The following is a 21639-nucleotide window of genomic DNA, read 5'->3' as shown; positions in this document are numbered from 1 at the left end:
CAGGTTCATTTAATTACCTGAGTAATAAAGGGAGTCCTTTTTCTTACACAGTTTTCCTGGTGCCCAGACATAGGGCTGCTCGAATCCTCCCAGTGAGGAGACCCAGTGGATTGAAAATCTCTAAAGGAGAAGAAGGCTGACAAAGTAGTTATGTCCAGTGGGACCACGTCCAGCAAAAGTTGAGACTGGCCCGTTCTCATCTGTGAAGGACCCAAGACTCCAGGTGATGCAGGGGAACAATTTTCTGTCTTTAATATGTATAATTACAGTTTAATTTTTTTCCACAGTTTTTGATGCCCAACTTTAAGTCAGTCCGAATCTTTCCGGTGAGGAACACACAGCAGATTGGCAATCTCAAGAGAAGTGTGGGCGACAAGGTAGTTATGTCTGGTGGCAGGTAGTTATGTCTGGTGGCAATCGTTAGAACCGGCCCATTCTCAGCTGCTTTGGACTCCAGAGGACGTGCTCATACCAGTTGTGGAACAAACCTCAAACAGGTAGAAGAAGGCTTGTTCATTTGCTCTTTTGAGGTCAAACTAGCTAATCTGTGTGGTAACTAAATGCTTACAATACCTGTGTGGTCAAATAGCTAAGTGCACAAAATAGCTAGGCAAAAGTCCTGTGGTTCAAGTCCAGCTCCAACCTCAGTCTCCCTGTCTGCGACTGTGCCTCAGGGGGTCGTGAACTATGTAATTTAACACAGCTCTGAGTTAATTTGGGTCAAAATATTAGTTTGGATACAGTATGTGTGATATTTGGTACAATGAAAATGTCTCCACTTTTGCTTATAAAAATGTAGATCTCTGATCAAGTCTTAAGGAAAAATGTTCTTTTGATAATTATAAAATACAGAAGAGACCATTTCAGTAAAAGTAAAATGATACTGGTGAGTATGTGTCTGAAAATGTTGCATTAAACGTGTAAAAATGCTGTTTTAGTTTTATATGGTGATTTGTTTGAGGAAAATACTGCAAGTGATTAGACATATTAAAAGAATGCTCAGTGTGTCTGAAAATGAGTATTGATAATACATAGATAATACTAGTTGTGTGTGTGCCAGCGGCATTTATAAGATAGGAAATGAAGATTCAAGCTTGTATGTTTTCTGTGTAGAGTTTGTGGGTTCTCCCACAATCTATACTAATAAAAGGCAAAGCCCTCACTGACTCACTCATCACTAATTCTCCAACTTCCCGTTTAGGTAGAAGGCTGAAATTTGGCAGGCTCATTCCTTACAGCTTACTTACAAAAGTTAAGCAGGTTTCATTTCGAAGTTCTACGCGTAACGGTCATAACGGTCAACAACGTCCGCCATGTTAAACTTTCTTATTTATGGCCCCATCTTCACGAAATTTAGTAGGCGGCTTCCCTGTACGTACTTATTTTGGTGGTATGACGCCACTGTCGGCCGCCATATTGAGCTTTCCAATGGTCTTTGTTACTTATGGGCCCATCTTCAAGAAATTTGGTACACGGGTTCCCAACGCTAACTGAATCCTACTTACGTACATACAGTAATCCCTCCTCCATCGCGGGGGTTGCATTCCAGAGCCACCCGCGAAATAAGAAAATCCGCGAAGTAGAAACCATATATTTATATGGTTATTTTTATATTGTCATGCTTGGGTCACAGATTTGCGCAGAAACACAGGAGGTTGTAGAGAGATAGGAACGTTATTCAAACATTGCAAACAAACATTTGTCTCTTTTTCAAAAGTTTAAACTGTGCTCCATGACAAGACAGAGATGACAGTTCAGTCTCACAATTAAAAGAATGCAAACATATCTTCCTCTTCAAAGGAGCAAATAAATCAATAGGGCTGTTTGCTTTTAAGTATGCGAAGCACCGCGGCACAAAGCTGTTGAAGGCGGCAGCTCACACCCCCTCCGTCAGGAGCAGAGAGAGACAGATAAAAAAATCAATACGTGCCCTTTGAGCTTTTAAGTATGCGAAGCACCGTGCAGCATACTTAAAAGCTGCACACAGAAGGTAGCAACGTGAAGATAATCTTTCAACATTTTTAGACGAGCGTCCATATCGTCTAGGTGTGCGAACAGCCCCCCTGCTCAATCCCCCTACGTCAGGATCACAGATAGTCAGCGCAAGAGAGAGAGAAAGAAAAGTAAGCTGGGTAGCTTCTCAGACATCTGCCAATAGCGTCCCTTGTATGAAATCAACTGGGCAAACCAACTGAGGAAGCATGTACCAGAAATTAAAAGACCCATTGTCCTCAGAAACCCGCGAAGCAGCGAAAAATCCGCAATATATATTTAAATATGCTTACATATAAAATCCGCGATGGAGTGAAGCCGCGAAGGGCGAAGCGCGATATAGCGAGGGATTACTGTATATACGTCCATAGCCTGCAGCTTGGTCGCCGTGTGAGGCGGCATTGGGTAGTTGGCTGCCTGACTATATAAGGCCATCTGTCGCTCCGGTCTCTTCATTCCCTTCCTTGCTTCGCCACGGTATTCACGTCTCCCTGCTGATAACTGCAGCCTTTTTATTTAATCCACGGCTTCTCCGCTGTTTTATTGTTCGTTTATTACGATTATAGTTATTGTGTAGGTATTTTAGACTTAGTTTACATTGTTCAGGTACCCATTTCCTTTATCGTTCCAACCATACCCCCATTAACATGTCTATCGAGGTGATCACCATCGATCAAAGAACTGTCATTTACCGAGTGGTTTTCATGCCCGGAGATGGCGACTGCCTTTTCCATTCTCTGTGTTACATATTGCACGCCCATATCAGGCTCACTCTTGATATTCGGAGGAACATTGTGTCTTATGTATTGAATGACTGGGACAGGTTCAAGGTGTAGACTGATGACGGTACAGGAGATAATTATACTACACAGGAGCACTATAAGAGTGAAATGCTTAAGCCCTTCACCTATGGTTCTGCATGTGAGTTGATGGCTGCCGCTGAATTGTTCGGTTGTCACTTTCAAGTGTACCGAAATGGTCAAATATTTTACACCTTTGTACAACCGCCAATGCCTCTTAAAGATCTTAGATTCACAGGTGACGATTTGAATAGTGGACACTTTGATGTTTATGAATGTTTAAACTCTCAAAAGCTGGATGCGAAGTTATCGATGAAACCCATTTCAATTCAAACTCCTCCAATTTCCAGTAAGGCTCTGCTTCACAATGACAATTAATAAGTCTCAGGGACAAACCCTACAAAAGTTTGGCATTGATTTGAGGCAAGATTGCTTTTCACATGGTCAACTATACGTTGCATGCTCAAAAGTAAGCTCAGTGCACAGCTTGGTCATATTACAACCGGAGGGCCGAACTGACAACGTGGTATACAAAGAGATCCTTAACAAATAATTATTGGTATATTTTCCCTCAGTTTAAAAAGGTTTACTTTTCTTCTTAATAAAAATTTTAAAGCAGTACTTCGCCGCTGCGAAGCGCAGGAATTTTGCTAGTATTTAATATTTTAGCTTTGTTTTTTTTGGCACGTGGTTTCCTAGTTGTTAGATATTTTCCTTGTTGTTGCAGAAATGTATCACCACAGAAGATTCTTCCTCATTGTTGCTGACTCAGTTTGCACCATGTAGAACTGAGCTGGATTGTATTGTATTACAGCTGCTTTTGTTGCTCTGCTCCCTATGTGAAGCTTGCAGCAGTGATTGGGGGGTTATGTCATCAAAAGCTATTGGGTGAATGTTTGTCCTGATCAGTAAAGTGAGCGAGAGCGGAGTATAAAAATAAAGCAGTTAACTCATTATTCTTTAGAATTTGTTTTGTTTTTGTTTCTTTTTGTGAATTTATTGCTTCCAAACTCAGTGTGTAATTAAATAGACATCTTAATGTTCAGCGATTTCAGAGAAAGTAAATGTAAGCATAAGTGGCAGAATGTGTAAATACTTTAAATAGCAGATGTTGTGAAAAAAAAAAAAATAAATAATCATAATAATAAAACTTGTGTGACTTTGAGTATGGTATGCAGTGTATAAAAGATATTTTTTGAAGAAGTTTAAGTGAGTTTGAGAATATGTTTGGTTAAAGGCATTGTGTGGAAATATGTGGTGCTGTTTGAAAGGATGAAGCAATTGATTAAAAATATGCATAATATTATAACCTGCGGTAGGTTGGCACCCTGCCCGGGATTGGTTCCTGCCTTGTGCCCTGTGTTGGCTGGGATTGGCTCCAGCAGAACCCCGTGACCCTGTGTTCGGATTCAGCGGGTTGGAAAATGGATGGATGGATAATATTATAACATGTATTGTGACATGTTTGTTTTCCATCCATCCATCATCCAACCCGCTATATCCTAACTACAGGGTCACGGGGTTTTTTTTTTAATTTAAAGAGCTCTGAATTCAATCTGAAAATTTGTAGTAATTTTAAAGAAAATTTACAGTAAAAGGAAATATATTAGATATAAGCACTGCCGTCCAGTCTGGTTATTGTTCCATATTGATACAAGCCATACCGATAAGGGGTGTATAAATAATGCAGGAGAAAGTTTTAACTAACAAATAAAAGTAGATTGTGGTTTTTCCGTAGAACGAACACTCTGGAGAAGATACAAGGAAAATATCAGAAGATATCACCTGAAGAGCATGGATGAACTAGGCTTAACAGAAAATTATGGGTAAAAAAATCAATGTTATTAAGCATAGATACATTTTATACATTAGAATATTTTCTTATTAGTTTTCCTTATTAGTTTAAAGCACTATAATGTTTAACTGATAAAGGAGCAGAACCTCCATTCTCAAAATGCAGTAGTGTGATGCACTGCCTACCCTGAAGGAATTTTAAATACAAATATATTTGAATTTATAAGGTATTTGATGCATGTGATATATTGATTTCTTTTTCCATCCATTCCTTGTGCTATAAGCATATTTCAAATGTGAAATAAGATTGAATGTTAATATTCACATAACTACATAGCTAAGGGAAGGTTTAGTTTTTTTTTCTATAATCCGATGTTTTAATGAAACATTCCAGACAATTTGTTAAAATTATAAAGCTTATGATAGAAATGCAAGTGTTAATTTAATTAGCAGCTTAAAGAAACATACCTGGGATATGTATAAAGAACTTTTAGCCTTTAGATAACATGTTAAGAGATGCTAATATATGTATTTCAAGATAATTTCTGGGTATATAAGTGACCTATAAAAAGATTAAAGGATGTGGGAAACAATAGAATATCCATCCATCGATTGTCCAACCCGCTGAATCCGAACACAGGGTCACGGGGGTCTGCTGGAGCCAATCCCAGCCAACACAGGGCACAAGGCAGGAACCAATCCTGGGCAGGGTGCCAACCCACTGCAGGACACACACAAACGCACCCACACACCAAGGCCAATTTAGAATCACCAATCCACCTAACGTGCATGTCTTTGGACTGTGGGAGGAAACCGGAGCGTCCGGAGGAAACCCACGCAGACACGGGGAGAACATGCAAACTCCACGCAGGGAGGACCCGGGAAGCAAACCCGGGTCCCCAGGTCACCCAACTGCGAGGCAGCAGCACTACCCACTGCGCCACCGTGCCGCCCACACAATAGAATATGGTTTATATTAATTATCCTTTAAAACAATGTGAAATATAAGTTGTTTGGTAAATGATTTTAAAATCTGAGATTGAAATATAAAATCTAGACAATACTCTGCAATTAGAAACAATGGGAAAGGGATACTGGAGTCTGTTTTAGCTTATTTAGCTTGTTTTTGATATTGCTGCAATATGCTCAGATTCATGGCATGAAAATTCGAATGGGGCCATAACAAGAATTTTTATAAACGTTTGCAGACTTCTCTAATGTATCCAAAAATACACCATTTAGAAATGATCTGTTGTGCTGCAGTATGACATTTGGCCAAGGTAATAGGAATTCCTGTTTCACAAAATGTGAAAGCTGCTGTCTCTTGAAGTCAGACAAACGCTTCTGTGTTAATTGTTTCAGAATTGTACTGAAGCCTGATGCAATAATAAATCAATTGAGAGGTAGTGCTGTCAAGATAATGTAGATTTCATTGCACAGAGGAAGCAATTGAGAAAACAGACAGATTTACAATACTCTAATAAGTTTTTATTAATAATATATGGATTAATTTTGCTTTCTTATTTTGAGGTACATGCTCACTATTCACTCATTATAAAAAAGCATTTATGCAGGTGAAGGCAGAAAAATGACCAATCATAAAGCAGTTCATTCATTTTTGTAAACATAAGAAGAAGGTGCTTTTTATCTTTATACATATCAGTTGTAGTGGGTATTATATCAGTGCTCATGAAATATTTTTGGATTATAGTGTAAAATAGTCTTTGTCATGCACTGTTTCCTGTTGAAAGTAAGAAGTACAATTCTTGTAAAAAATCCAAATAGATTTTTTTTCCAGATAGAAGTTTTAAAAATATTGCATTGGATTAATATATTAAACTTTCTGTCAAAAAGATGCTTAAACCAATTGTTAACTAGTATTGCTACTTGTTAATAACATATTGAGAGCATAAAACTGAACTTTTCTAGTAATGTGTTTTCATCAAAAACAGTAAAAAGTATTACAAAGCATTTATATCACACAAGCTTTGTAAGTTTATCCATTTAGATTTATGAATTTGTTTTATGCAAACACACATTAATCTGTTTATAAAGAAGCTGTGGTATAATAAATTATTATTTTAAGTATACTTACAGTTTACTTGTTTAGATAATTTTTCAATGTTTATACAACACTAACAAACATCATCATTTACAGATATCTGTTAATTAATTTAGATATGTAAATAATTAAGAGAAATCTACAAACACACATGTTCCAAATTATCTCAAATGTATTTAACATATCGTAATACAATTTTAATTTATAGTGAAATAGCTTCCCTCATGTGTTGATATACCATAAAGTCTGAAATCACAATCAACTGATATAAATTTTCATAGGATATCAAACTAAGATGAATTGAGATGAACAGGATGTCACTTCAAAATATGCCAGAATGCATCTCAGATATAAAAAAATATCTATAAATTATTTTTCAATGTGATAAAATTTGTTTCAAATGTTTCATAATCTATTTCATTAATAAACCCAGCTAAACTAGTTAAGGGTTGTGGGGACTGAAGCCCAACACAACATTCTAAAACAAACATGTTGAATTATATACACTTTCAATGTTTAAAGTGTTTAACAATCATTTGATTACCTTAGCATACATGACAGAATACTTCTCAATGTTATTTTGTCTTGCTGTACTATCAATGTTTTAAAAAGTATCACTGACTGTGTACTGCATCATAGTTTTAACATGACTGAATTTTTACTTAGATTTCAAAGTGATTTTCACTGCATTTTTACCCATTAGGTGTTTTTTGGAATTTTTATCTGGTTTTAGTAATATGATATAACACTTTGGAATAAAAATACAAAGAAGTAAGCCAAAACTTGATGCCAGAATAGCAAATACCTCTACAGCTACTGTATACTTTCCAGGAGAGCTGATATAAGATGGAATAAACGTGATCCAAACACTACAGAACACCAGCATGCTGAATGTGATGAATTTTGCCTCATTAAAGTTATCTGGTAATTTCCGAGCAAGAAAAGCCAAAACAAAACACATAACTGATAACAGACCAATATATCCTAATACAATATAAAAAGCTACTGTGGATCCCATTTCACATTCTAAAATGATTATTTCTTTATTAGAGTTCACATTCTTTTGGGGGACTGGAGGATATTTTGCTAACCAAATGATGCATATCAAAGTCTGTATGAGTGTAAAAGTTAAAACACTTAACCGTTGTTGAGTTGGTCCAAAGCATTTCATTATGTTATTACCAGGCATTGTTGCTCTAAAAGCCATAAGCACAACTATTGTTTTCCCCAGAACACATGAGATGCAAAGAACAAATGTGATCCCAAAAGCTGTGTGTCGTAACATGCAGGACCACTGAGTGGGCTCACCGATAAATGTAAGTGAGCACAGAAAACACAGAGTCAGTGAAAAAAGAAGAAGAAAACTTAGTTCTGAGTTATTAGCTTTCACAATTGGAGTATCTCTGAACTTGAAAAATACAACAGTAACTGTGGAAGTTAACAAAGCCCCTAAAAATGCAAGTATAATTAAGATCATCCCCATTATTTCATCATATGACAAAAATTCAATGTTCTTCAAAATGCACTGGTCTTTTTCCTTATTGGCCCGGTATTCCAAAGGACACGTCATGCAGTGAACTGCATCTGTAAGGAAAAATTATGTTGTCATGAACTACACATCTTAAGGAACATTTGGACTATGTTGATTTACTGCTAAATAAAAAATAATTAATTATATTTTTATGATATTTTGACTAACTATTATGGGAGGAAAGTTGAATATAATATGTAGTTAAAAACATACCACACAATAAAACTCCAATGTGGCATTTAATTCAGGAGCAGTGTAGAAGCCTTCCCATTGAAAGTTTTACAGAAAATGATCAAAAGCAACACAAACCCATTCATGTAAAATAAACCATTATGTAATGCTGTTAAGTTGTAGTGCTGGTATGGTAAAAGTATAGCAAGAGATGAAAAACGAAAATGCATTATTATCATTTTTTTGTCTGTCTCAACAGTACAAACTCTAAGAAAGAAATGAAAATGGTGGACTTTATACTTGATAAAAAACTATGTTGTGGTGAATCATCCATTGCAATAATTTAAACGTGTAAAGCAAAGTCCAAAAACGTGTGCAGACCTTTTCCAGTAAATGGATGTTTTGATAAGTTTTTATTTTATTAAATATGACAGCAAATACTTTTTCCAATAAACTAATACAAGAAAAAATGGTGTTCTGCTCCTCAATTATTTAGTTCCCACATTGTAAGGTATATTTTGCTATGATGCTTGGGTCTAAAAAGTAAATCCTTATATATTTAATTTGACTACCTTCAAGTATAAGATTACCATACAGTTTATTCAGATGGTGATGAACTAAAACCTCATCATGGACTGGTTCCTGGGTTATGTTCAGTTCTGTTAAGACACATTCCAAGTCCTCTTAATCAAGCACTAAACAAAGTATGTTGTGGACAAGGATGGATTTTACTAAATAGTTTGTATATTTACACACTCTAATCATTACCTGTGCTGTTGCTAATTTCTCCTTCTGCACATGGTAGGCAATCAAAACAACAGACTGGTTTTCCTTTCTGTGTAGCCTTACGTGTACCAGGACGACAGCTTTCGCTGCATACTGATTTTGGAATCTAGAAAAAAAAATTAAAACAAAAAAAAATGTATGCACAACTTTGAAGTATACACTATTAAAGCTCATAAAATTAAATCATACAAAATTTTGCCTTTTGTTCAATTGAAAATAAAGAGATCACCTTGCCATCACTGGTGGCCCACACAATGCTCTTGTTGTTCATTATGAACTGGTTTCCTTCTGGCAAAAATGCATCATAAAATCCAATAGTCACAAACTCTAGGATTCCGTTTACACTAAGCTGCCAATTCACCAATTCATATCTTGCAGGAGGATCTCCATTAATATCAAAATTGACATATTCACCTCTGTTTACACTGAAATTAACCTTCTTCAGATATTGCAATGCCTATTATTAAAAAAATATATTGTGATCATAAAAAAACAACTGCTTTAATACTATCTGTAACAAAAATTATGTAAGTGAAAATCAAATGTTTTTTGCAGGAAAACTGGTAAAATACCGATATAGTTATAAATGTTGATTAAACTATGTATATTATTTCAAACTTAAATCCAATTTAACAGTATCTATATCCAAATATACGAAAAGGGGAAATTTTATACGAAAATAGGTAAATAATCAAATATTTAGAAACGTTCAATACCTTGGTTAAACTATGTGCTAAAATATGTAAAGATTTGACAACAAACTACTTACCTGCAGTGGCAGTGTATCTTTTTGGTTTGCCATGCAGGGTCCTTGATTATCCTGGCACGCTAGAAGGTTATGGAGTGCATGTGCTACAGCATATACAGCTTTGTACACATTATATGTAACTCCCAGTTCAGAAACATCAGTGTACAGATTATTAACTTGCTGTAAATCCTCCGATCCTGAACACGTTTTAGGATTTGAAGCATTGAAACTGCAATCAAACATATCTTCCCAAAGTTTAATCAAACCTGCATTGCCTGGAGTGCTAGATGGACGAACTGACAGTAAAAACTCTTTCAGCCCTGGTATTGCTGCATTAGTGATTGAAAAGCCAATCGCCCCTTTAAAAATTCTGTAGTTTTCCTTTGTTGCTACATTTTTGGCAGAAACCCAGGACTCACTGCCTACCCACTGTAAACCTGTAACATTCTGAAGCACCAATTCCTTAATTAAAAATTCAATGTCTATAAAAGATGCAAAAGCTACAATAGTCTTTGAAGAAGCCATTTTAATGACATCAACTGTTTTAAGAAATTTCTCTCTTGGATTGGTTCTGTAAATAACTTCTGAATATTCAATGCAGATACCTTCCTTCTGGGCTACTTCTACAAAGGTGGCCATGCCAGAATTGCCATAGTCATTGTCACTTCTTATCGTCCCCACCCAGGTCCATCCAAAGTGTCTGACAAGTTGTGCCAGTGCTCTGCTTTGATAATAATCACTTGGTATTGTTCTGAAAAAAGTGGGAAACTCTTTCCTGTTGCTGAGACAAGCACAAGTAGCAAAATGACTGATCTGTGAAAATTAAACCAGTTAATTTCAATATATATGTTTACAATATATATAATTACATAAAACTGTAAACACTTTCAGTATATCATAATAATATATTACTAACAACAATTACTATAAGTAGTTTTATAGATTAATTTCATACAGTTACATGTTTATGGTAAAACTATTTATTGTGAATTTTTACATGACAAAAATTTGATGCAACCTTGGTATAATACTAAAATTTGTTTGAACATTACACTTTGATATTGTTTAAGACTGTAAAAAGGATTTACTAGTAATTAATTAGTAAGATGTAAAATATAAAAAAGCTAGTAATAATAACAATACACTATTTCTTACCACTGGTATGTTAAATTGACCAACAAGCGTAGCGATCCCAATAGTTGGAGAAGAGGCAGTCTGTCCTATGATTGCATGAATGCTAGATTGTTGAGAACACGGCAGAGTTGATGATTGTGCTTCTCCTGCTCCACTCATTAGTGCCATTGCAGCTTTGATTGCCATTGAAACAGTACTACAAGTATCGTATATCTTATATCCCAGTGACACATTAGGCAAAATATCGGTTCTATTATTTATTTGCTCTATCGCAAAGATCATGGCTTCAGCAAACTGATATTCTCTATAATTTAAACTTTTCAATGTGGAAAAACAAATTTAAGTCACAGTTTAAAAATAAAACTTGGCACTCATCTACATTATGTTAGACAGATTAAAAAACACACCCTGTACAGACTAATGATTCAGGTGTTGACTTAAGTGTCGGTTTGGATGCTATAAAGTTATTATGAAGTGTAAAAATTCCACCCAGAATGAAGTCACCAGTCTTTGAAAGAAGAGGAATATCAGGATATTCCCATAATTTGCAAAAAGGCTCTTCACCCTGTACTGAAAGAGCCAGCACTATAACTCTCAGAAACATGTCTCTGAATAAATTACAAGACACCAAAGATAAAGAGCAGGAGTTGATAGAGTTTATATAATGTTCTGCCAGAAGGCATTACTCCTTTAATAATTGCAAAGTAGGAAAGGTTCTCATTTGCCTAATGTAGCCATGGGATTTATATATTGGCTGTTGTTTTTTTTCTGCAGATATTATCCTTCATGTAATCAATGTACAAATTCTGATAAATTAAAACTCTTTAAGTGATAGGAAAAGGAACTATATTTTTATCCTTAACCATGTTATATACTGTATGTATTTTATCAATACCCTTCAACATTTAGAGATATATTGTAAACATCTATTGAATTTGTAATTTTAAAAAGAAGCACTTTAAGACAACAGTAAAATTTAATGTTAAACCAATATGTGTCTATTAAATACAAAAGCTGTTAAAGGTTGTATTCAATGGCTCAACAAAAAGCAAGTCTATCCTTCAGCACTTGGACTCCACTTTTATTTTAGGATGAAACTTCATGTGTGAGGAATTTGCATATTCTCCATATGAGCTGATGATTTTCTACTTTAATGTCACTGGCTTTCCTAACATAATATAAAGGCATGCTGTTTATTTGACTGACATCCCTAAATAAAATGTGTGTGTGTGTGTGTGTATGATTTTAGAGGATTGTTTCTTACCTTCTTGATATTGGTAGAGTAAGGTCTGGCTGTCTCTAATCCTCTACAGGAAACAACACGTTTAAAAAGATAAGTAGGAGTCTGTTGTCTACACCCAGTTACACTTATATTTAAACATGTTCCATTGACCAGAAGGACACATATAAGACAGTACTGGGAATAGCCTTATAGAAATTGTTAATGGACTTCCCAATAATGCACCTTAGATGTATCATCTGTTGGGACTATGCGTGTTTCATTCTCCAGAAAGACACATATAAGACAGTATGGGAACACCAAATTGTTAATGTTATCATCTGTTGAGACTTGGTATGCAGCTTTTGAAAGGGGGGCCTCAGTGAAGTGGATGGTAGTGTAGGTATTTTATTGTATGTTGGGGAGAGAATTTTCTTTGTCGACAGAATATACTGCAATAAAGTGAGTCAGAACTTGATGGGACTTTAATGTTCGCAGTGTCTACTTGTGAAAAAAAACCATTTTGAAGTACAGTGGATTAGGAACTTCATGGGCCTCAGAGTTTATTTTTCTTTCTTTTTAGGACAGGACCAGATGCAAATTATATGTAACATCCTCTAAAATTAAGAACAAATATTGCAGGTGACAAGCCCATTCTAGGAAGGTCACAGAAGAGGTAAGAGAGTCATATTATCTCAGGAAAATGTTAAAGAAAAGGACTTAGCTGAAGAAGAGATAAAGCTTTCTGCCTTCGCCTAACAGGCTGCTCCTTACAGAATACTTATATTACAGGAGGACCTCACTTATCTGACTGGGGGAAAACACTATTCATATGATTCCCTGCTATGCATGCCCTCCATTAAGAGAAGCACATTTTTTCTGCATTTTTAACAAGCAACAGTTATGATTTGCATTTCAAAATGTATTGTTTAAAGTAATGATTTTCACTTGGCTGGATTTGTTTACTTGTTTTCTGTTTAAATATTAACCTCATTTCATCCGTCCTAAAGGCATGCTGATTAGGGTAGCTTGTATCCATGAATTGAGCTGGTATGAGCAACTGTCAGTGTGTTCTGCTGTAAGCCCATGCAATTGACATGTTGTACTGTCAGGACTGACTGCAGCTTCCTCATATCTAGTAATGGAATGAATGAGTTTGGAAAATGAGGGAATGAATTAACCTCTTTGCATTAATATTTGTCACACACGTGCACATGGGAGGCAGCTAAAGGGCTTGAGTAACGGCAGTTCCGAGGCATACCGGGATGTGGCAGAGTGCACTGACTCTTTTTCTCCCTTTCCTGTAGACCAAGCACAGGAGAGTCCACCTGGCTCTCTTGACGTCACTTCCGGGACAGAGCCTATGGAAGGAGACCTTGCCGGCTCCGGCCCCTGTGATGTCACGTCCAGGCTCGAACCAATGGTTGAAGACCTTCATGAGCCCGACCCATATGATCTCACTTCCTGTCTTCCCCTTTGAAAGGCTGCACCTTTTCCATGTTCCCTCAGTTCTGTTTTGGACTCGGTTTTGTGCACAGCAGTGCTGTATTTATTTACACAACTTTGCAGCCAGGAAACCAATTATACGGGTGGCTGCCCCAACTTTTTCATGACTCTGTGTTGAGTTTCTGACATATTGCACTGTAAGATATGTCATATTTTTAATTCCAAACTATCAATGTACGTGCTGTCCATCTATCTGTATTGGTATGGAAAAAATCAATACCCACAGAGAATCTGTTAAGTCAATTGAAGAACATTAAAGAGTAAGGAAGTGAAGTGTGTGGGACTGTTACTTTTGTAACAGAGTCGAGTCCTGTATACTGTAGGTGTGCTTTGGTTGCTTCCGTGATAAACTAATCAAAAATTTGGGTGATATAGATGGTTGGACTGCGGTGGGTTGGCACCCTGCCTGGGAATTGGTTCCTGCCTTGTGCCCTGTGTTGGCTGGGATTGGCTCCAGCAGACCCCCGTGACCCTGTATTCGGATTCAGCGGGTTGGAAAATGGATGGATGGATAGATGGTTGGATGGCCCTTAACTGAACCAGGGAATAGTGATGTGACAGGGAGTGTCTTGAATGCAGGAATAAAAACAGATTTTAATGTTTTCACAAGGGCAGTTTAATGTTCTGTCTAGGTTTACATGGATTCTACAAGCAGCCTAAAGCCACATTGTTAGGTTAAGTTAGTAATTTAAAATTTTAACCATTGTAATGAATGGGCTGGCATCCTAACATGGATGGGGATAGTCGGAGATTGCCTTCCAAGGCCATATCTTCCTCCAGAGTACTGGGTGTCAGAGTCTCCCTGGAAGTAGTCAAATTTGAACAACTGCTTGGCTGAGCTTTACTTCGGACATGCCAGAAGTACTTCCAGGTCTGCCATTAGATGGAGTTTCTTCACCCCAGCCAGGGAATCATAGCTAAGAGTGGAGTAGGGTAATGTTCACCAGGAATGGAGGAGGAGGAGAAACACAAAACTATTGCAAAGAGAATCTTTTGGGAAGGTATCTTTGAAAACAAGAAGAGCCTTTTGTAGACCAGAGATTTGTACCCGGTAGTTGAATTCTGATTTAGGGGTGTGAGAAACTAACCTCCACTGTATGGTTCTTCAAACAAGATTGGTGCAAAACAAAGTTAGAGTTAAGAACTGCCAAAAGCAGCAGCTTTCAGTCCCTGTTCAATACCCTGTTCAAAGTTCAATACCTTTAAGAATCAGTTTTAATCAAACATATTTTCACATAGCTACCTGTTTTTTTTTGTGCTAACTCTTTTTAAAATTAAACGTAAGTTTTTTGGCATCAACACACAAAACAATATATAATCCTTGGCATGTATGGGAATTTCACTGCTAGTAAAATCAAAGGTGAAGATAAACATATTGGCAGTTGCATTGAACGTTAATAAGTGCCCTTATGACTTCACATACTTGACAGATCATATTTTGTATATGTCTTTGTAGTGTCCGGATGTGGTAAAATAACCAATGTCAAATACTGTATGCTTCACATATCTTCAATATTTTGCCAGTGATTTAAAAAGTAACACAGTGAATAGTATCACATCACATTCTGGAAGAATGTTCTCATGATTATAGTGATCTCTGTATTAAGTGAGGTGATCATGGCGACATGGCGGGAGGTTGCAAGAAGTGGGGCCTAAGCAGGGGCTGAACTAGGGCTCTGACAAGTAAAAGGTGTGGCTGGCGGCCAGAACCCGTACCCGGCCGGCATGCCCACTGTGTGGAAGGACCAGGGGACAGAGTATTTTTAGGACAGTTTCTCCCTCAGGCCGACACAGGGCAGCCCCCTTGGTTTCCACTAGGGCCACAGGTAATAAGCATGGAAGCTCAACCCTGTTGGAACCTGTGGCCACCTCCAGGGGCCGCATGGACCTTTCCAGTGCCTTATTTTGCCACACTTCCAGGTAATGGAGGCTGGAAGAAGCTCGTTGGGCACCTGGAGTCTTTCCAGGTGCCCTATAAAAAGGGGCCAGTCCCCACCATTATTCAACCAGAGTTAGGAGGAAGAGGACAAAGCCTGAGGAGGAGTGGAGGCAGAGGGACTGGAGGCAGAGAAGAAAAGAGAGGGATTGTGTTGTGTATTGGTGATTTGTGAACACTTTATTCTGTAAATAAACCAGGTGTTCTGTTTGAACCTGTGTCCTGCCTGTAAGTGTCCAGGTTGGCTTCCACAAAGAATTCAAGATTTTGAAAGTCTCTTCATTTATACATGAATACAAATATGTGAGTAATGATAATGTGCATGCAAAGTCCTTTAAAAATTTTCAACATACAAAGCAAAGTTTCATTTCATTATTGTAATTTGCATCCTTCTTCCAGCAGATGAAAATTCAATACATCACTCTAAATAATAAACTATTTAGTTGCTGCAGATAAATGAGTTTTTGGAGATAAATACTGGCTCAGCAGAGGTTCCTGGAATCCTCAGGGAGGCTACCAAGAGCTGTATCTGAAATTTTTCCATTTGATTTTCATCACATCTTAACCACTGCAAAAATAAAAAAAATGCCGAACTTGATTCCCAGCTTTCTGAGTTGTAGAGATCTCACTCCCACTTACTAGATAAAAACCTGCAAAATAAAATATCAATTTTTAGGGCTGAACTAAGTGCACTTCTCTTACAATGAACATAATTTCAAATCCATTAGACAAGGGCTCACTATTTTGTCTCTGAGGCAAACCCCAATGAACTCATGGCCTTCCGCCTTCGTCGTAATGAGTCCTTTGCTACTATCTCTTCTATCAAGACTGAATCTAGTTGAATTACTGATGACCCCAAGAAAATAAATAAATAGTTTTTCAATTGTTACATAAGTGTGTTTTCTGAAGTGTCTGTGCCTCCCTCCTTGCCTCCCTCCCTCTAGATTCAGGAAAGATCGTGCCTAGGTGCTCCTGTTAATCTGCAGGAGCTAATGGAAACACTGAATATTATAAATAAAGGCAAAGTCTGGGCATTGATGGCATTCCACTTAAGTACATTTTAGCCTTTTGAAAACAGCTTTCTCTACCTCTGTCCCAAATGCTGAATTCAGCCATTTCTTCACAGTATTTGAATCCAATATTCAATGCCACAGTCATCCCCCCTTTATTAAAACAAGATGAAGACATGTCAGAGTTACAGATGATTATCTATAATCAAGTCAGAAACCAAACTCTTTGCTAATGTCCTAGTACACAGACTTCAGTCTGTTATCCATAAACTGATTCATCCTGATTAAACTGGTTTTATTCACACCTGATTTGCTTCACATGATCTTAGAAAACTTTTTTAAATAATTGATGCAGCTCCCCTCTTTACTTTACCCACAACTTTATTTTCCTTGAATGCTGAAAAGGCATTCGATTGATTACACTGGGCATTTCTTTGGCAGATGGTCAAGCTAAAAAGTTAAATGTGAAAATGCCTTTAGCCTGTAAAGTGCCTTGCTTAGAAAAACTGCTTCCTCAGGAGAAGGGCTGCAGTTGTGAGATGAAGAATGGTTCAAGGTTGCAGCATGTACACAGGATATAAGTTGGGAGAAATCTGTCATTTAAGTAGCTTGTGCTCTAAGTGAAAGAACAACTGGGGAGTTATGTTAAGGGTATGTGAATACCTTGTGAATATTACAATGTAGATGATTAGCATTTAGAGTTAAGAGAAATGTAGCCAATCAGAATTGTTTACCAAATGAGTGTATATCCTGATGTGTAACCACTTTATGCAAGTATTTATGTAATCTCTGAAGGATATAAATATTGAAGTAAGACTTTAATCAGGGTCACTCCTGTCTGTCCTTCAACAGCTGGAGGGTGCCACTTTTCATGAAAAGAAATAAAGAATGTAAAGGACAAGCTTCCTCCTGCCTGGTTCATTTAATTGCAATTATTTTCTTCCACACAGGTGCTGGACAAAATGAGACTTACTGCTGAATTTGTATGCATAATTAAAACATTATACTCTAGTCCCTTGACTGTGTTTGCTCACAAATGCAGGCAAATTGTCTTGCTTTCTTATTAAGAATGGGTCTGGACACACCTGCCTTCTCTCAATTCTTCTCCTTAATTTATCTTTAGAACCACTTGCTGAGGCCATTCATACATCGACATTATTTATATTTCATGACGTAACACCTATCATAGTGTTTTACTTTATGCCAATGACATCCTCCTATATGTAGAGAACACTCCAAAATATTTTACACTTATTTTAGACCTTTTGAAATCCTTTGAAATTCTCTCACAGTATAAAGTTAACTGGTTGACGTCCTCCCTTCTTCCAATTAGTACATCTGGTCATTCACATTTGATCCCATTTCTAACACGTGTTTAACCATTACATAACCATACATGAAGTTGCTATCTCAAATTATCATCATGTCTTAGCAGATGTTAAATGGTTAAAAATCCTAATGTCTTTTCAAACACAGCTGGCTACTCCTAAGATGAATGTTGTTCTCAGATTCAACTTTATCATCTCCATGATTTCCTGGTTTCCTCCCCCATTCTTTTTGTCCAAAGTTCATTCTCTGCTCTCCAGTTTTATCAGGAATAGCAAGAGACCCAGATTGAAACATGCTGTTTTAGGTGTAATGCAGGAGTGTCATTGCCTGAATTAGAATTTGAATAACTGGACTTATATGTTATGTCCAGTTTTGGTACTGGATAAGCCCTTCAACCATTCAACTTGGCTTTATCTTGACTTGGCAATTATACTCCCCTACAAATTGAATTAAAATTTTATTGTGCACAATTTAAAGCTCAGAACCTTCAAAATCTGCCTAGCAGTCATGATAACATATCCTGTATGAAATAACCCTAGCCAGAACCAAAACACAGACCAAGACACAGAAAAGCACTGCATAAATAGTAATTATAAAGTGAAATTAATAAACAGGAAACTTCATTAGAAATATATTTTCAGAAGGGAGCAGCCTGGTTGCACAGTCAACGACCAATTCCAACTTTCAATCCAGCTCCTGGTGACTGCTGTGAGGAGTCTCAACATCCTTTCCTGTCTGTGTGGACTTTTGTCTGGTTGCACCAGTATTTCTCCTAAAGTTGTGTTTGTTGCACAGACTAGTGTCCATTCTAAATAGCTCTGTGATGAACATGTACCCTTAACAGAGTTGGTTTCTCTTGTTTTTGATATTGCTGCAATATGCTTAGATTCATGGCATGAAAATTCTAACAGGGAGATTTATAGAATTTTTGTATATGTTTGCAGACTTTTCTAATGTTTCCAAGAAATACAGCATTTATAAATGATCTGTTCTGCTGCAAAATTACATAGAATAATAGATAGCAATAATAGATAGCAATAATAAAAATCCACGGGTACTGTTTAGAACAGTGGCTAAATTAACAAATGGAAATTCAGATCAACAGTGCAAAATACCAACAGATATTAGCAGTACAGACTTTATGAACTTCTTCAATGAGAAAATGAAAAATATAAGATCCCAGATCTCTGCATCACACTACAAACCAAATACTAGATTACCAGACACTGTCTCACATTGCATTCAGCACTTTAATAATTTAAATCCTGTAACTGATTAGGAAGTCTTAACTTTAATTTCTAAAATGAACCCCACTACTTGTTCCCTAGACCCAGTGCCAACAAAACTAGTAAAAAGTGAAATGGATGTTCTTGTAGAGCCTATTCTAAACACTTACAGGCACCGTGCTCGCTTGGTTTAGTTCTTATTTATCAAATCGATTTCAATATGTACAGAAATGTGCTGATAGTACTCCATCATTATGCACAGAAGTTCAATATGGTGTCCCGCAGAGCTCAATACTGGGACCTTTATTGTTTTCACTTTACAAGCTTCTACTGGGATCTCTCATTAGGAAACATAATGTTTATTTTCACTCGTATGCAGATGACACCCAGTTATACCTTTCATTTAAATCAAATGAAGTTTCTCCAAAGTTGTCTTTAATTAGTTGTGTTAGTGAATTAAAGGAGTGGATGAATGAGAACTACTTGTCTTTAAACACAGATAAAACAGAGATGTTAATTGTTGGAGGGAATGACGCCGATCACAACAATATTTTGTCATCATTTAACTCAGTCGCAATCCCCATTAATTTTACTGAATCAGCCCGCAATCTAGGAGTTATCTTTGACTCTAGCATGTCATTTAAAGTGCATATTACAAAGTTGTCCAAATCATGTTTCTTCCATCTTAAAAATGTTAGGAAATGAAGGCGCTTTCTAAATAAACAGAAATATCGGTTAGGATAATATATCTGAGAAAATAATTCATGCATTTATCTCTAGTAGGATTGACTACTGCAATGCGATGTTCACTGGATGTTCAAACTGTTCTCTATACAGCCTCCAGTTAATCCAAAATGCGGCTGCAAGAATTATTACAAGAACAAGAAAATGCGACCACATAACTCCAGTTCTTAAATCCTTACACTGGCTCCCAGTTAAGTTTAGGGCAGATTTCAAAATCCTCCTTTTAACATATAAAGCATTAAATGGCCACGGTCCGGCTTACTTGTCGGAACTTATCATGACTTACAAACCAGAGCGCACATTAAGATCCCAAGATGCCGGTCTGCTTATGATTCCAAGGATTAATAAAATAACAATGGGAGGTTGAGCTTTTAGTTACAGGGCCCCTAAACTGTGGAATTGTCTGCCTGCTACTATAAGAGATGCCCCTTCGGTCTCAGCTTTTAAATCCCGGCTGAAGACTCACTACTTCAGTTTAGCATATCCTGACTAGAGCTGCTGATTAACTGTACAGACTGCATCTCTGTTGTTAGTAATTAGCACTAAAACATAAGTAACATGATATAATTATATAATTGGATACTAACCCTCACCTATTCTGTTTCTCTTCTCGGTACTCAAATGTGGCACTTGGTGCCACGGCCCACCTGTCAAATTGTTTTGCCTGCCTAAGGTAAAGTCAGCCCTGATGGAGGATCGCAGAAATCATGGGAAGGAGGGATCCTTTCATCGGATTGGCTGGCCCAGCGCTGTTTCAGCCATGGAATGGCCAAATGGGGGAGGCAGCTTGATGGATGAGGTCTCCAGGACTCTAAATATATCCAAATCTTCTTATGTGATATAATTTACTGTTAAATTCTGCTCTGCACTTCTAAAATTTTTATTTTTATACTGTATTTAGGATTTGTTCTGTTCTGTGCATTGTATTGTGTTGTATTGACCCCCTTCTTTTTGACACCCACTGCACGCCCAGCCTACCTGGAAAGGGGTTTCTCTTTGAACTGCCTTTCCCAAGGTTTCTCCATTTTTCCCTACAAGGTTTTTCTGGGAGTTTTTCCCTGTCTTCTTAGAGAGTCAAGGCTGGGGGGCTGTCAAGAGGCAGGGCCTGTTAAAGCCCATTGTGGCACTTCTTGTGTGATTTTGGGCTATACAAAAATAAATTGTATTGTATTGTATTGTACATTTGGTCAAAGTAATAGGAACTCCTTTGAAGCAAAATGTGAAAGCTGCTGTCTGTTGAAGTTGTTCCAGAATTGTACTGAAGCCTGATGCAATAATAAATCAATTTGAGAAGTAGTGCTGTGAAGATAATGTAGATTTCATTGAATAGAGGAAACAATTTAGAAAACAGACAGATTTACAATAATCTATTAAGTTTTTATTAATAATAAATGGATTTATTTCACTTTCTTATTTTGAGGTACATGCTCACTATTCACTCACTACAAAACAGCATTTATGCACGTCAAGGCAGAAAAATGACTAATCATAAAGCAGCTTTAAGTTAATTAGATTTTGTAAACAAAAGTAGAAGTTGATTTTTAAAAATTTTTATACATGTTATTATTTGTAGTGGGTATTGTATCAGTTTTCATTAATTATTTTTGGATTATAGTGTAAAATAGTCTGTCACACACTGTTTCCTGTTGAA

At 36.9% G+C, this 21639-nt stretch overlaps 1 protein-coding gene across 1 annotated transcript; it reads right to left on the bottom strand.

The window, feature by feature from the left end:
* Positions 1-7145: 7145 nt before the first annotated feature.
* On the bottom strand, positions 7146-11622 carry LOC114645408 (extracellular calcium-sensing receptor-like). The gene is made up of 6 exons (XM_028793266.2): positions 11426-11622; positions 11040-11334; positions 9906-10697; positions 9366-9593; positions 9119-9242; positions 7146-8232 (listed from the first exon to the last, which is right to left on the bottom strand). The coding sequence occupies exons 1-6, from the start codon at positions 11620-11622 to the stop codon at positions 7307-7309; spliced, it is 2562 nt and encodes an 853-aa protein (XP_028649099.1). The 3' UTR covers positions 7146-7306.
* Between the last annotated feature and the right edge of the window lie 10017 nt (positions 11623-21639).

Source organism: Erpetoichthys calabaricus, chromosome 2 (assembly GCF_900747795.2).
Source record: "Erpetoichthys calabaricus chromosome 2, fErpCal1.3, whole genome shotgun sequence".
NCBI lineage: Eukaryota > Metazoa > Chordata > Cladistia > Polypteriformes > Polypteridae > Erpetoichthys > Erpetoichthys calabaricus.
Note: the sequence above shows the minus strand (reverse complement) of the source record. Positions and strands in the feature narration are given on the sequence as shown.

Coding starts and splice junctions, on each gene's coding strand:
- LOC114645408 (XM_028793266.2), bottom strand. CDS start 11,622: ATGTTTCTGAGAGTTATAGTGCTGGCTCTTTCAGTACAGGGTGAAGAG. Junction 11,335..11,425: donor GAATCATTAGTCTGTACAGG/GTGTGTTTTTTA, acceptor CACATTGAAAAG/TTTAAATTATAGAGAATATC. Junction 9,243..9,365: donor GGGCCACCAGTGATGGCAAG/GTGATCTCTTTA, acceptor TTTTTTTTCTAG/ATTCCAAAATCAGTATGCAG.